The 14,767-nt window shown below is 41.8% G+C and overlaps 4 protein-coding genes across 4 annotated transcripts; 2 read left to right on the forward strand and 2 right to left on the reverse strand.

Annotated features, from left to right (window-relative positions):
* Positions 1-390: 390 nt before the first annotated feature.
* psmb9a (proteasome 20S subunit beta 9a) lies at positions 391-3,949 on the reverse strand. Its single transcript, XM_062409324.1, has 6 exons — positions 3,682-3,949; positions 3,526-3,593; positions 2,449-2,580; positions 1,814-1,943; positions 1,568-1,709; positions 391-991 (listed from the first exon to the last, which is right to left on the reverse strand). The coding sequence occupies exons 1-6, from the start codon at positions 3,730-3,732 to the stop codon at positions 864-866; spliced, it is 651 nt and encodes a 216-aa protein (XP_062265308.1). The 5' UTR covers positions 3,733-3,949; the 3' UTR covers positions 391-863.
* A 926-nt stretch (positions 3,950-4,875) lies between these two features.
* psmb12 (proteasome 20S subunit beta 12) lies at positions 4,876-7,597 on the reverse strand. The gene is made up of 6 exons (XM_062409323.1): positions 7,471-7,597; positions 6,984-7,054; positions 6,307-6,438; positions 5,790-5,919; positions 5,564-5,708; positions 4,876-5,323 (listed from the first exon to the last, which is right to left on the reverse strand). Exons 1-6 carry the CDS (start codon positions 7,516-7,518, stop codon positions 5,196-5,198), a joined length of 654 nt encoding a protein of 217 aa, XP_062265307.1. The 5' UTR covers positions 7,519-7,597; the 3' UTR covers positions 4,876-5,195.
* On the forward strand, positions 7,566-10,969 carry psmb13a (proteasome 20S subunit beta 13a). The gene is made up of 8 exons (XM_062409320.1): positions 7,566-7,715; positions 7,927-8,011; positions 8,480-8,577; positions 9,289-9,429; positions 9,550-9,665; positions 9,977-10,035; positions 10,204-10,355; positions 10,607-10,969. The coding sequence occupies exons 1-8, from the start codon at positions 7,654-7,656 to the stop codon at positions 10,716-10,718; spliced, it is 825 nt and encodes a 274-aa protein (XP_062265304.1). The 5' UTR covers positions 7,566-7,653; the 3' UTR covers positions 10,719-10,969.
* Positions 10,970-11,648: 679 nt separating this feature from the next.
* psmb8a (proteasome 20S subunit beta 8A) lies at positions 11,649-14,557 on the forward strand. Its single transcript, XM_062409319.1, has 6 exons — positions 11,649-11,948; positions 12,303-12,444; positions 12,757-12,868; positions 13,101-13,230; positions 13,664-13,868; positions 14,032-14,557. Exons 1-6 carry the CDS (start codon positions 11,799-11,801, stop codon positions 14,118-14,120), a joined length of 828 nt encoding a protein of 275 aa, XP_062265303.1. The 5' UTR covers positions 11,649-11,798; the 3' UTR covers positions 14,121-14,557.
* Positions 14,558-14,767: the final 210 nt, after the last annotated feature.

Genomic DNA, 14,767 nt, shown 5'->3' on the forward strand with positions numbered 1-14,767 from the left:
TCAAAATAAGCCATAGCAATACCGCATGTAAACCGGGGCCAAAGCCTGAATTTGTTTTGTGTTATTTGAGTCATATTCGCCACAAACTACTGTTGGTTCACATCCAGATTACAGCTCGCTGCATGTTTGCCAAACCGGTAAACCTTTTTTTTGGGGACATATTTGCTATTTTGCAAGTGGGCAACTTCAGGCTCACATCCATTTGTGCAGACCACAAAGAGAAGTGCTGCAATATTGCCTGAAGTGGCCCACATCCACATGCTGTGTCATTTTCTTCCTTCACTTAACTGATCACTTCCTTATCCATCCTGGATGAAAACTTCCTGGTGTCTCTGACAGTTTTCTCCTTTAGCACATTAAACATCTCACAAAGAAATGAAAAAGTCCATCTTATAACCCGGATTGTTTATTTGACATTAAATACATGTGTGGGACATATTGAGATTACAGTATGATATAAATCACATGTGAAGTATATTTAAGACTTTTACCAATGTCCATTTTTCCAAATCAGGGGCCATAAAGGGGCCACAGTTAAAACACAGGGGCCAATTATGTATAATATCTGTGCACAGTAGATTCAGTAGGTGAACATTTAATTAACATCTTGTAACTGTCAGCTCTATAGATCTGAGCAACGATTTCACATCAATGAATTTACTATTTTTTGGAAATCTTTCCTTGTTCAAGCACATTGTGTACTTCAAAATAAAAGGTATAAACAAATTCTGAACAAATTGTCAAATTAATTTTATAGTGAGTGACCAGTTTATTTGAAAAAAGACGACTGACGGGACGGGCCCATCAGATTTCAGCTAGGACCAGTGACCACATCTTTTCAGGTCTACAACTCAATATGTGGATCACTGATCGAAGAAGGTCGGCAAGTCATTTCCTAGAATGACCTTCTCCTCCGTGCCTTGTTCATCGATGGTGACTATGAAGGCCACGCCGCCGCTGGAGCCGTCACGGCCCATTGCCAAAGAGAGAGCTAAGAGAGAAAAGAGAGAGAGAGAGAAATAGAGGGAGAGAGAAGGAGAATGTAAGAGACCAAAGACTTTATATAAAAATGGACAACGTGTCTCAACGTGGTCCCACTATCCAATAATGATGCAAAAATATCCAAACGTGGAGTCTGTGCATTAGTGATGGTGAAGCTTCGCTGATACACAACCCATCACGAGTCTTGGCTGTCAATCATCCAGTTTCATCTCATTTTTATATCATCAAACTAATTAAAAGCAAACTTATCAGAGACATGAACACTTGAAACAACATCAGAGTGATAAGAACCACATAAAACAGTATTTAATTGACATGTACATTGATTTTAATTAGTTTGATCTATGTCCCTTCTGCTCACATGGAGGAGACAGAGTTTATGACCTATACTGCAGCCATCCACCAGGGGCTTCACTTTTGAGGAGATGTCACGTCTTCCATCTTGAGGTGAAACAGGTGAGGACACTGAACTAAAATTGTTTTTATGAGACAAAATATTTAATACAAGATGAAAGAAGAGAATAATTGCTCCTCTCACTAGTTAGGGAAAAAAATAAATACTTACTGTTGACAACAAACTGTTGGCACTCCTCTCTTTTCATTCCCCGGCGATATTCCGCATCAACATACCCGTACACGTAAAAGCTGCCAGAGCCTCCAATTGCAAATGGCTGCCTCGTCAGGAGACCGTTGAGGGTGGCGAACACCTGGGAGAGGTCAAAGGTCACCGGACCAGAAGGAAACACTTGTGTTACATCTTTCCCAGTGATATTTCCTGTCCTCTACAGTCAACTACTTGTGCTTGACTCACCTGTCCTCCATCTTGTCTGTCCCAGCCGGCCACGATCAGATGTGCTGACAGCTCCTCCTTGTACTTGTACGAGACGTTCCGCACCAGAGTGGCAGCTGAGCAAACCTGGGGCTCGTCACCTATCTCAATACTGACAGGAGCAGAAGGCACAGTGGTTGATGGCCTGACCACTGCAGTTTCACTCTACATTTTGCCCAGACTCATATGAGGTCCCTGTGACCTTTGACCTCTGAAATCGAATCATTTAATATGTGACTACATAAACACGGGTGGCACATTTATCGTTCTTACGATAACAGGTTCATGCAGCAAAACTATGTGTTTTTAAGAGGTCACAGTATCTTTGACCTTTGACGACCAAAATCAAATCAATTCATCCTTGAGTCCAGGTGAACGTTTGTGCCAGATTCTTGAGACACCAATTTCACAAGAATTGCACGGATAGATGGAAATCATAATGCCTCTGGCCACTGACTGGCTCTGGTGCCATACAACCATAAAAACATTATTTGCCAGATTTTTTTGTCTTACTCCCATAAAGAGAGTAAGACAAAAAAAGTTGTATTCCTTGTTAGTTTTTCAGTCGCTGGAATCCGGAGGGCTCGTCCAGTCGCAGCTGGACTACACTTGAGTACCTGTGGACATCCAGCTGGTAGTTGACGATCTCTGCAATGGTCTGAGCGTCTGCTGCCGATCCTGACAGAGCACAGTAGATCTTGTCATGGAGGGGAGACAGTTTGTTCATCACCCTGTTCACCACTGAGTCTCTGGATGGAGGAATGAATACAGAGGGAAGAGGATGTAAAGTGTGTGTGTGTAGATGATAACCCCCAAAATGATATAAAGTTAAAAAGGATGTTGTGATCATGGAGGAGGCTCAGAGCTCCCGTGAACCAGGGAGAGGTGATTGGCACAGATGAGACTAGTTGACCAATCAACTCTTCCTGGATTCAAAAAGGCAGCAAATGGGCTGAGACAGAGAGACAAAACGGAGCAGAGACAGAGAGAGACAAACAGAGAGAGACAAACAGGAGCAGAGAGAGACAGACAGAGAGAGAGACAAACACAGAAAGACGGACAGAGAGAGACAAACAGGAGCAGAGACAGAGAGAGAGACATGACACGAGCAGAGAGAGACAGAGAGAGACAGACAGAGAGAGAGACAAACACGAGCAGAGACCGAGAGAGAGAGAGAGAGACAGACAAACAGAGAAAGACAGACAGAGAGAGACAGAGCTCTCCTGAGCTCCCCTGAGCTGCCCACTTTAAGTTGAGTTGTTTGGATTTATTTGTTTGGCTTAAAGAAATGAAGATGGTGAAAAACAACAGAACTGTCTCTGGCTGTGTGTGGGACACCCCGGTGCCATGGTCAATTACCAGAAGTGTATATGTATGTTTGTAAAGCCCTTTGGTCATATTTGATGGTTTAAATGTGATGTATAAATAAACAGAGACGTTCCAAACTGTAAAGTTTAGGGCTCCTGTAAGATCCAAGATGGTTTGAACACTAGGTGGTGTTATGAGCCGCGTTCAACCCACACATGTAGATTTATATAAATGTTGTCATAAATGTGATATTAAAAGCAATATTAATGTATTTCAGCAAATAACATTCATATCATTTAGTTTACAGCTCAAGAGAACAGCAAAACATTTACATTGAATTATACTGGACACAGTGCACGCAAACACATGCACACGCACTAACTTACCCCGCAGACACTCGGGAGTCAGACCCCAGCACGACTCCTCCATCGAACTCTATGGCGATGATGGTTGTCTACAAACAGAAGGAGAACTGTTCTGAACTGCTGCGTATTTACGCATCTGGCACAGGAGTAACAAGGCGTTCCAGCTCTTATACTTACTCCGGTTTTCACCTCCTCAGACAACCACCCAGGCCCCGTGTCTCCCGACATGTTGATGAGACTCCGGTACCGACGACACCGACTCTACCTGCCGGACAGCCGAGGAGAGAGGAGGGAGAGGGCGACGCCTGACGGAAACAGAAACCTTCCGTTGAACGTCGTTTCCTTGTTGGAAAATTGTGTTTTTTCACCAGTTCTCTTGCTTTTTGTGACCGAATAAATTCTGCGTCAGCCGGACTCCATGTTTTCCTGCTAAACGAAATTGAAAGTTAAACTCTCCCTATTGTGTGATTCAACGAACGTACGCGTTGAGTGCATTTTTTAAGATAAGATTAAACTTTATCGATGTTATTTAGACATTCACCTGTAAAAGCAGGAGTTAGTCAGAATGATGTAGACAAGAAATAAATAAAGACAATAGAAAAAATTATATATTACCAAAATAAATTGTATGTAGTATAAATAAAAAACGATGTGTATAATGATCAGGTATAGTGTATTATAAGTGTATACAGTGCTGGTTGACATTCATATAGAGTGTGTTCAAGTGTGTGTATGTGTGTGTGTGTGTGCAGCATGTCATTAAATTCAACTCTAAAAAGAGACTTATCATGATTGTAACAACAAATGAGGATCACAGACGCTTCCCTCCTTCTGTATGACAAAAGTCTTAAATACAGTAAAAGGATGATTTATGTGATCATGACGATGTGCAGTGTCAGTGATGCAAACGTAACACATGTTGGAACAAAAATGTTCTTTGTTGAACAGATGTTAAATAAAACATTTTAGAGAGGACTGTTCCTCATTTCACACAGAACACTTCACAGTCCTGCAAAACTGAAATAGTTTCAGGAGGCATTTAATACAATGCAAGAGCAAGTCATGTTTTTGACAAGCAATGTCTTCACTTTTCATTCTCTGCTGAGGAATTTTATGTTGCCGATTAATTCAAAAACATGATCATGAAGGTTTTAACTGAGACATTCTTTATCAGTGGCACTGGAACAAAATCCTGTGTGATGATTGAAGTTTAAAGTTTGGTATAACTGTCATTAACTCAACTTCAGAGCCACAAAATGCTAACATTTTGTATTAAAACATAATGAGAGGAAATTCAAATTTGGGGCAAGTGCTACAAAAACAATCGAAGAAATTATGTTGAGGAACACAACTAAAAAAGAAAGAAAGAGGAAGGTTTCGAAAACTATTTATTTTAAATTTACATTTTTCTGTGTGTCACAATTACATGAAGACAAAACATAAAAAGCAAAAAGAAACCTGATTGATTTAAATGGAAACAATTTCATTTGATTTGAGGTTTGATCTTGAGTTTGTTTAAACTAACAGGTTACACAGCTGTTACCTACTCACTGTTAAAAATGTTTCTATGACGTCACGTGTGTGATTTTTATATCCCAGTCCAAAATAACAATTTAGAAATAAAGCTGTGGAGTTGAATCCAAATCAATACAAAACAAAATGAAGATGTCAGCAGGAGCTTGATGGGGGGGTCACTCATGGTTGAACTGTGGCAGCTTGTCACCGGGTACGACCACATGCTCCACCCCCTTTTCCGTGACCACCACCAGGTTAGCCACGCCGCCGCTGACGTTGTCTCTGCCCATGGCCAAAGCAAGAGCTGAGGAAAGAGTGTGAGCAAAGGGAGGGAGGAGGAGGCAGGAGGACAGGAACAACAACAAAAATGGACAGTTAAAGAGGAAGTGTGAACAGTTATACAGCTCCTAACAACAGCTGAATGTGTTAAAAACTAATTTCCATTTTAGTCCAAACAAACCAAATTATTTCCAAATCCTTAAATCATCATCTTGAACGATCCAGTGTAGTCTAAAGGAGTTTGAATACATAAGCAAGATAATACCATTAAGGGAGAACTGTAGACATTCTTCTCGGCTCATGTTCGGTTTGTATTTGGCATCGACGTAGCCGTAGATGTAAGTGCTTCCGGAGCCACCGATGGTCACAGGCTGACGGAGCAACATCCCACCCAGAGACACCACGAACACCTGAGGAACCGAGGAGGACACCATTACATGCAGCAGAGGCTTTACAGACTCAGCACTGCCATCACCTCATCCTCAACTGACCTGTGGACCGTCCTTCTTGTCCCAGCCTGCTGTGATGAACCCGGCCTGCAGCTCCTCTTTGTTATTGTAGCACAGCTCCTTCAGCACCGACGCTGCTGCTATCACCAGTGGAGGCGTCTCCATCTGGACGCTGTGGAGTAGGGTCAACAAAGATCAGGGGAAGGACACAAATGATTCCTTTTCAGGCTTTTTTTCCGATTGTGTTTTGTATGGATTTTTTGGAATGCACATGTGAATGCAAAACTAAAAAGTCTGTTGTAGCTCCACAGAAATCACTGACAGTTGACATCATGGTGCCTTGGTTCACGTGCAGATAACTGTTAACAGAGATCAGCTGAAATATCGCGTGGAGAAAAGTTTGACTGGCGTGGACTCACTGATTGTTAACAGTACACAGTCAACAGAAGATAGAGCCTCGGTCTTGTCCACTTTGTGTGTATGCAGACATGTTCATGTATCACTTGGGCATAATGTGTGCAATATGTGTACATGTATTTGTAGAGTTTGTGTGGGGTACCTGTGGAAGGACAGGTGGAATTTGGCAGCCTTGGTGACGGCCTGAGCATCTGCGAGCGAGCCAGACATGCAGCAGAAGATCTGGTCATGAACCTGAACCACCTTGTTGATGGTCTTAGATGAGACAAATTCCCTGAAGAGGAGAGAATGAACACAGTCTAAACACAGAGTGACTGCACCATCAGCGGCAGGACATCTATCACAGAGTGTAAAATGAAGATGGACGTGGTGACAGCTCCCCAAGGTGAAGCTAAAGCATCACGATCAACACCTGGTGACTGGCAGCAGTGGGGGGCATAACTAGGCAAAGCAGTTTTATTCATAAAGCTTAATTAAAAATCAGAAATCAGAGATTAAAACAAGTTTCAAGTAAACAAATACATCAAAAGGAGCCGAATAAAAGAGTTAAAATAAATTATAAGGATGACATCTCGGAGTAAAATAATACAAATAAAACAGACAGAGATAAAGAAAATATAAAAATAGATCAATCAAGACAATGATGGTATGACCTGTGGTTTATATAAAATCTTTGGTTTATATAAAATCTGTGGTTTATTTACAGTCTGTGGTTTATATACGTCTCGTTAATATTTCTATTTTTAATTCCCTTGGGTGCATGTGTACTTATTTGTAATTTAAATATATCGATGTTTATGGTATCTTATCTTATCTCACCCTCCCATTGAAGCCCTGGAGTCTGAACCAATCACGACCCCTCCATTGAACACAGCAGCCAGGATGGTGGTCTGAGGGACGAGAGGGAGAGAATCGGTGAGTGGGGATTCTCCAGCAAGAAGCCAAATATGACAGAGGAAGAAAAATACACAAACACAGCATCACATGCGTCATTTCCTATGTCGATACTCAAGGCTATGAACTCTGGGACTTGGAGTTCCGTGGGGGATTTTTCCTCAATAAAAACGAAAGTGTAGTTTTCTTTGTAGAAACATAAAGAACAAACTCTTTCAGATATAAAGCTGAACATTCACTCATTCAACAACATCTGGAATGTTTACTCCTTTGTCCTGTCGCTTTGTCTCCATTCAGGCGAAGCATCACCTGTTCGCTGCGGACTTCAGTTACTGACTAACTTAGTTTTGAACGGGTTATTTCGTGTTTCACGAGTAGAGAGAGAAATAGAGAGGACACCGGATTTTCTCACCCCTGTGCTGACTCCTTTGATTCGTGAGTCCGTGCAGCGTTTCTCCATTTTTATCTCCGAAATCGAAAGAGAGGACGGAGAGGTGACGCACCGAGTGAGAACAGCGACCTCCGGCGCACCGTGACGCACCGTGACGCACCGAGGCGCAGAGAGACGCGCAGAGGAGCCGCAGTCACTTCCACTATGGCGCTATCAAATGTCCTGGAGACTCCTGCAGCCGGGTTTAATTTCGACAACACAGCGAGGTATGATCCTGATCTAATGATTCTGAGCCACAGATTGAATCCGCGATGACCACAATAACATGTAAACTCGGGTTTCTCTGAGAGTTCAGCCGGAGCAAAAGTGAAAGTAACTTTTTTCCTGCGTTCCTTTAATCAACGACATACTGATAATGTGTTTATTATAAATGTAATATATATTCATAGATGACCCATAATCTATCTCTGTCTGTAGAAATGCTGCATTCGAGGGTCTTCTTGCAGGACAGTCACCTAAACCTCTGAAAACAGGCACCACCATCGCAGGGGTGGTGTTCAAGGCAAGTTCAATTGAGTAAACTGCACTGATGTAAATATAAATAGACACAAATGTAATGATGATACTTAAAACATGTAAATTTGATTTTGCACATATTTTTCTGAGCATATATTTACCTTTCAGCGAGTCAGTGTTGTGCATCAGATCCAGATGAATAAAGACAGAAACTTTCAGAAAGATGAAACATGACTGTGGACAAAGAGGAAATGACAATATTAGAAAATCAATCAATAACACAACATGGACATTACAAAAAAATGGAATTGTTAAGTCTCATGATGTAAATTTTAAAATCCGACCTCCAATTCAACATTGCCTACCTGGACAAAACAAACAATCGGCCATCGTCTGATGATGAATTAGCGTCTGGGGGCAACGGCCAATAATTAGAGGCTTCCAGTGTAGACTCAGCTTTCTATTCACTTTACCTGCACTGTTTGTAGTTCTTATATTGATCGTCTTGGTGCAGGATGGCGTGATACTGGGAGCAGACACACGAGCGACCTCCAGTGAAGTGGTGGCCGACAAGATGTGCGCCAAGATCCATTACATCGCCCCAAACATATAGTAAGTTTCACGAGTGTCGGAGCAGAAATCCACCATCAAATACTCACTAGAATCATTCTGTGATGTTTTGTATTTTTAACTGAACAGTGCATTCTGCCATGAACTGCCTCCTCTAGTTAAATCAAAGTCCTATACATCTCAGAATGCAGCATGAGAGTGCAGTTTTCCCTCTTTAGTTAAATCTGTCCCTCTATAGCAGCGTTCAGACATGCACTAAACACTAGAGATCCTCTGGACACCCGCTGGGGCTGCATGTCTGAGAGCCTCCAGACTTTCTCCAGCCAGTCCCCAAGTAACATGTCCACAGAAACTCTGGAGGAGCGGACGAGAGAACACAGCAGGAGATCCTCCACAGGATTCACCGTGAGCAAGTGGGTGTGTCGATTTATAACATGCAACAGATTAACAAACAAAGATGAATCAATTATCTCATGAAAATCATGAAAATGCGGTGCCGTACTCGTTAGAAGACACATGTGAAGATGCTGCTCCCCCCCTCACCTGAGCACTCCAGAGATTTTTGTTTTGTTGTGAACTTGTCTCCTGCAGCTTTGTTCATGTGTGAAAGGTATCAAACCTCCAGAAACCAATTCTGCAGACATCCTCTGGGGATCATGTCCATTGTTGACAACGACATGACCCCTCACCTTGCCTTTCCTTCCCCCTCATTTGTTCTCTCACAGTAGCTTTATTTCTTCTTTGTCTCTGTAGTTGTTGTGGAGCAGGCACAGCAGCAGATACAGAGAAAACCACAGATCTGGTCTCCTCCAACCTCACCATCTTCTCGCTGAACAGTGGGAGGAACCCTCGTGTCGTCATGGCCGTCAACATCCTGCAGGATATGTTGTACAGGTTCGTGTTTCCCTTGGACACATACTTATAACTTAGGGTGTATAAACAAGTTACACATGATTTTAAAGTTCTGACTTTCTTTAAAGTTCATTTTTCAAATGTTTGAGCTCTGCTCCTCAGGTATCGCGGCCAAATTGGTGCAAATCTTATACTGGGAGGAGTTGACTGCACAGGGAACCACCTGTACACAGTGGGACCATATGGGAGTGTGAATAAGATGCCTTACCTTGCAATGGGTATGTTTAACACTCTTCTGTAAGTATGTGCACTACTGTTATAGTAGGAGCAGAGTGTGTGGAATAACTTACACTTACATGTGTGCTTACTACGACTGCTCAGGTCTTTATTTGATCAAATGTGTCACTTGAAACTGAAATGCAAGATTTTACACTCACTGTTCAGTGCAAGAATTTTATATGTGTCAGAGATCTTCATGTTTAACTCTTATATATAATAAACAACATTATATATTATAATTAGCTGCAGATATGCATCTTATCCACTCTCTGACTACATCAGCTGGATTTGCTCTGTTGTGTTCATGCAGGATCCGGTGATCTGGCTGCTCTCGGGATTTTAGAGGATCAGTTCAAACCTGATCTGGAGGTGTGTGACAGTTCTTATTAGTCCTCATCATTTAGACTGAAACACAGAAGTGTTTAATTAACTTTTTATCATCTGTATTTAGATAATTGCTGGTATATTATGGCAGTTCCAAATAAGTCTCTACATTAAACACATGAATTCTTCTCCATATTGATTTGTGTCTGTTAGCTGGAGGAGGCCAAGGAGATGGTGCGTGACGCCATCACCGCGGGCATCATGAACGACCTCGGCTCAGGCAACAACATCGACATCTGCGTCATCACCAGAGAAGGAGTGGACTACATCAGACCGTACCAGGAGTCAGAGTACAAAGACAACAGGTACAAGCTCCACTTTATTCAAGATCTGCTCCCTGGACAGATTCTGGATTTCAGTCACTCAGACCTGTGCCCATTCCCAGCAGTCCACTGAAAGTCAATCGAGCTGCACCAAATTTCAAACAATCACAGAAATCAGTTCCCTAAACATGCCTGATTTTTTTCAGCGATATCCATAAAGAGTCCTTGCCCTGATCCGGATCAGCATGAACATTAATACATTCTTTCTCCCTCTCTCGCTCTCTTTCTCTTAGGAAAATGAAATACAGGTACCGTCACGGCACGACAGCGATTCTGACCGAGAAAGTCGTCCCCTTAAAGCTGGAGGTTGTACAGGAGGCGGTGCAGCAGATGGAAACAGCCTGATCCAGGATCACTTCAACACCACCTCATCTTTCATATTCTTATTTGTCAGATATCAAATTAAAGCAGTCAAAAATCTCAGATGTTTGATAAACGTCATCGTGTCTTCTGCTCGGCTGCTGTTCTTCACTGACATGGAACAGAAACTCTAATACTTCAGTGGTTACTGCAGCACTACAGCAAGAAGGGCGGCCAAGATTCAAACATGTTTTTACAATAAAGAATCATAATAATAAAAAGAATAATAAAATCCAGTCTGACGTCAGTTGCCTCCTTTTACTCATCATATCCAATAAAAAGAAAAAGGTTTTGTGCTGTAGGTTATGTTAATTTACGTCATTGTAAGTGTATGTAAGTGCGATTTTTGGGGTTACAATATATATCTGGGCTGTCAAACGATTCAAATTTGTAATCAGTTTAATCACAGGGTAGATGCCCCTAAACATTTGGGCCATCTAAGCCTATGCTCTTTTTTCTTTTTAGTAAATACAGGATGGTTGAATAAAACCTTTCTTTTTTAAATCAAACAAACTTTACACAATAAAATGTGAATGTCAAATCTAAATTATATATATAATGCAAAATGTATGTACATGCTTAATATTCTCTAATTATGGTGTAGTTTACCAGGTCGTGAATGTGAATTGATGCACATTGTTATGTACTCCTGTACTTCTGATAAGTAAGTCAGCTGACATCCCATAACCTCAGTGCTGCATTCCTGCCTAGAGACAGATGATGAGGAAATACCACGCGCTTTCCTATTGGTTCGTGCTTTGGGCCGATTTTGTTCTTTTATTCCAGATTATTTTTCATTCTAATCGATTCACTATTTGATTAAACAGACAGAAATGCACTTGATTAGTTATCGATGGTTGGACACAGTTCTGTGTCTCACATAGTTATTTTTTTTGTGAGACGACGCCATAGAAATTCTAAAAACTTTCACTTTCGGATTCATTGTTACGCACAAGGAAATTATTTTTGACACGTTGTCAGGCGCCTTAATTAACTCGGAAGTTGTTTCCATCTTCACGGTAGAAATACATAGAACATATTTTTCATTTCCCACTTAAATACACGATGGCTCTTCTGGATGTAAGTGGTTTTAGTCGCTACTCTGAGCTCCGCGGACAGATTCTTCCAGCGGGACGGACGCATCCCGTGGACCGAACCAACCACTACAGCTTTGGAACCAAAACTCCGGAGTTTGCTTTACCTCTGGGTGTCGACGTGAGTATCAGGATGTTTGTGATGAAGTTATTAAACTGAATCCTGTCCGGAAAACCTGCCATAAGCGTGACGCGTCAGACGCTCCAGACACTTTACGCGTCTCTTGTTTTCACTGTGTCTGTTTCAAATCGAGCATTTATCTTCATTATCATGGGCTATGAGCAGCATATTACGATATGAAATGTATATTCCACTCTCATGTTCTTTGACACACGCACACGCACACACACACACACACACACAGACAGACACACACAAACACACACACACTCAGACACACTCAGACACACACACACACACACACACACACACACTGTGGCATTTCTCATGCGCCTTTCTTTGGTTCCTTTCCAGCCCTCAGCGTTTCTCAAGTCCTGCAACCAGGAAGCAGGTGTGTGTATTGACCTGAACCATGGTACCACCACCTTGGCCTTCAAGTTCAAACATGGAGTCATCGTGGCTGTGGACTCCAGAGCCTCAGCTGGACGTTACTTAGGTAAATACACACATCTGAAGAAGCATGGAAGCTAGAATCACCTTCTGTGGTTTTATGCCTCCACTAACCAGTGCAGTCTACTTCCTCATGACATCCTTATAACCTTTGACCCGGGACACTCGGCCTCTATGGTCCAGTCTGCAGTCATATTGCCCAGTCACCATCATATCCAAAATACTTATTGATCAACTAAAGCTCTTCAGGAGGAGATTTGAACTTTACAACTTTACTGCTAAATGACAAGTTTAACTGTGGTGCTGTCATCTTCACTCTTGGTCACTAATCGTTTCCCTTTTCCAAAATGTGTCACAGCGTCCAACGATGTCAACAAGGTCATAGAGATCAACCCCTACCTGCTGGGCACCATGTCGGGCAGCGCTGCAGACTGTCAGTACTGGGAGAGACTCCTGGCTAAAGAATGCAGGTCCGTCATGCAGTTCTTTGAAAACACACATAGACTATATTAATATATAAGATTAAAATAGATTTTATTAATCCCAAAGGAAAGTCTTGTGCTAGTTTGCTCCAAGATATCAGAAGAGATCAAAGAATCCCAATATACACAGTTTGTTTAAGGACGGTTTAAAATAAGCTGATTTATCAATTGATATTGTAAATAATTTATCGGTAATTTCTTTTATTATTCCTTCATCCAGACTGTACAGGCTGAGGAACAAGAACAGGATCTCTGTGGCTGCTGCCTCCAAGCTGCTGTCCAACATGATGCTGGGTTACAGAGGCATGGGCCTCTCCATGGGGAGCATGATCTGTGGATGGGACAAAGAGGTGAGCTGTCGACGTGTTTGTCTCACAATCATCAGAGTACTTATCTGGTGATCCCACTGACAAACAAACAAACAAACAAACAAGCCAACTGACAGAGGGGTAAAAACATAACCTACTTTATGAAGGTAAATATTCACTTGATATCCATATGCCTCTTGGTTCTGAACCACCCACTGACCTACAGTGTAAATCTAGATGTATAATTATGAAGGAGCCAGTTATACATTCCTAAAATATTTCATTTTAATGATATAACATTTGTTGCAATGTGCTTATTGATATTTCTCTTTCTTGAAGCTGGTGTCTTGTTTTCTCAGAATCTAGTGGACTGGTAAAATACTGTAAGAAACTTGTGTTTGGGTGATAATGGAAAACTGACCCCTGTATGAAGTTATGTTCCTGCCGACCACATCATGACTGTCCCTCTCTCCAGGGCCCTGGTTTGTACTACGTGGATGATAATGGGACGCGTCTGTCAGCCAGCATGTTCTCTACCGGCTGTGGGAACATGTACGCCTATGGCATAATTGACAGCGGTTACAGGGAGGACATGACAGTAGAGGAGGCGTATGAGCTGGGTCGTCGAGGAATCACTCACGCTACGCACAGGGACGCCTACTCCGGTGGAGTGGTGAACAGTGAGTGGCTCTGAGAACCTTTTGATTTTCACTTTTAGCATCGTTGAGTTATTTTAGGCTTTCAGCTGAAGGGAAATTTGAGTCCATCAGTTTGCACAATCATTTCTTCAGTTATGGTCCCAACTGATATGTCATTTGTGTGTGTGTGTGTGTGTGTGTGCAGTGTACCACATGCGAGAGGACGGATGGATCAAGGTGTGTAAAGAAGACGTGTCAGAGCTGATCCATCGCTACAGGAAGGGAATGTTCTGAACTTGACCCTGAAACACAGATCAACCTAAAGAGTCCCAAAACGGTCCAATCATAGGTTTGATATGATGTGACTTTATAATTTTTTTAAGAAATGAAACTTTATTTTGGGGGTTTGTGGGTAATGTAGTGTCAGGTCGAGATGTTCTCAATGATTTTTAATAAATTAGATGTCAGTAAATTTAGACATAACTGGGTCAGACCTTTGTTTCTATCGTTCTTCACATCATGTAATGTTGGTCCTGAACATGTTGATGCTGTAGCTCTTCAAATGTCCTATGTTTGTGTGAACCATATTGACTGTAAACAAATGGCCGACATGACTGCTCCCAAAACTGAAGCCAAATCATCTGGATTCCCTGCTGGCTGGCCGGGGTGTAGTTCATAAACCCCGCCTCCTCTATGTCAAAATCCCCATTAAAGAAATGTTTCTAAAAGATTGTTTCTGTCATTTTAAGTTTTTTTTAATTGGATATTTGACGATATATCAACATGACTGACTCAAGATTGATAAAGCCTATGTTGGGAATAGTGTCTTGAATTCTATAAATGTTTTATTTCTGCTTTAAGTAGGGTTAGGGTTAGGGTTAAGTGGAAGTAAATATCTAGATCACCTGATCATTACAGGAGGATCTATAGAAATATAACGA

This window comes from Platichthys flesus, chromosome 17 (assembly GCF_949316205.1).
Source record: "Platichthys flesus chromosome 17, fPlaFle2.1, whole genome shotgun sequence".
NCBI lineage: Eukaryota > Metazoa > Chordata > Actinopteri > Pleuronectiformes > Pleuronectidae > Platichthys > Platichthys flesus.

Coding starts and splice junctions, on each gene's coding strand:
- psmb12 (XM_062409323.1), bottom strand. CDS start 7,518: ATGGAGAAACGCTGCACGGACTCACGAATCAAAGGAGTCAGCACAGGG. Junction 7,055..7,470: donor TCAAAGGAGTCAGCACAGGG/GTGAGAAAATCC, acceptor CTCGTCCCTCAG/ACCACCATCCTGGCTGCTGT. Junction 5,324..5,563: donor TCTACAGTTCTCCCTTAATG/GTATTATCTTGC, acceptor CTCTTTCCTCAG/CTCTTGCTTTGGCCATGGGC.
- psmb8a (XM_062409319.1), top strand. CDS start 11,799: ATGGCTCTTCTGGATGTAAGTGGTTTTAGTCGCTACTCTGAGCTCCGC. Junction 12,445..12,756: donor CTCAGCTGGACGTTACTTAG/GTAAATACACAC, acceptor AATGTGTCACAG/CGTCCAACGATGTCAACAAG. Junction 13,869..14,031: donor CTCCGGTGGAGTGGTGAACA/GTGAGTGGCTCT, acceptor GTGTGTGTGCAG/TGTACCACATGCGAGAGGAC.
- psmb9a (XM_062409324.1), bottom strand. CDS start 3,732: ATGTCGGGAGACACGGGGCCTGGGTGGTTGTCTGAGGAGGTGAAAACC. Junction 3,594..3,681: donor CTGAGGAGGTGAAAACCGGA/GTAAGTATAAGA, acceptor TTCTGTTTGTAG/ACAACCATCATCGCCATAGA. Junction 992..1,567: donor CCAACAGTTTGTTGTCAACA/GTAAGTATTTAT, acceptor TTTCTCTCTTAG/CTCTCTCTTTGGCAATGGGC.
- psmb13a (XM_062409320.1), top strand. CDS start 7,654: ATGGCGCTATCAAATGTCCTGGAGACTCCTGCAGCCGGGTTTAATTTC. Junction 9,430..9,549: donor CTGCAGGATATGTTGTACAG/GTTCGTGTTTCC, acceptor TCTGCTCCTCAG/GTATCGCGGCCAAATTGGTG. Junction 10,356..10,606: donor TCAGAGTACAAAGACAACAG/GTACAAGCTCCA, acceptor TCTTTCTCTTAG/GAAAATGAAATACAGGTACC.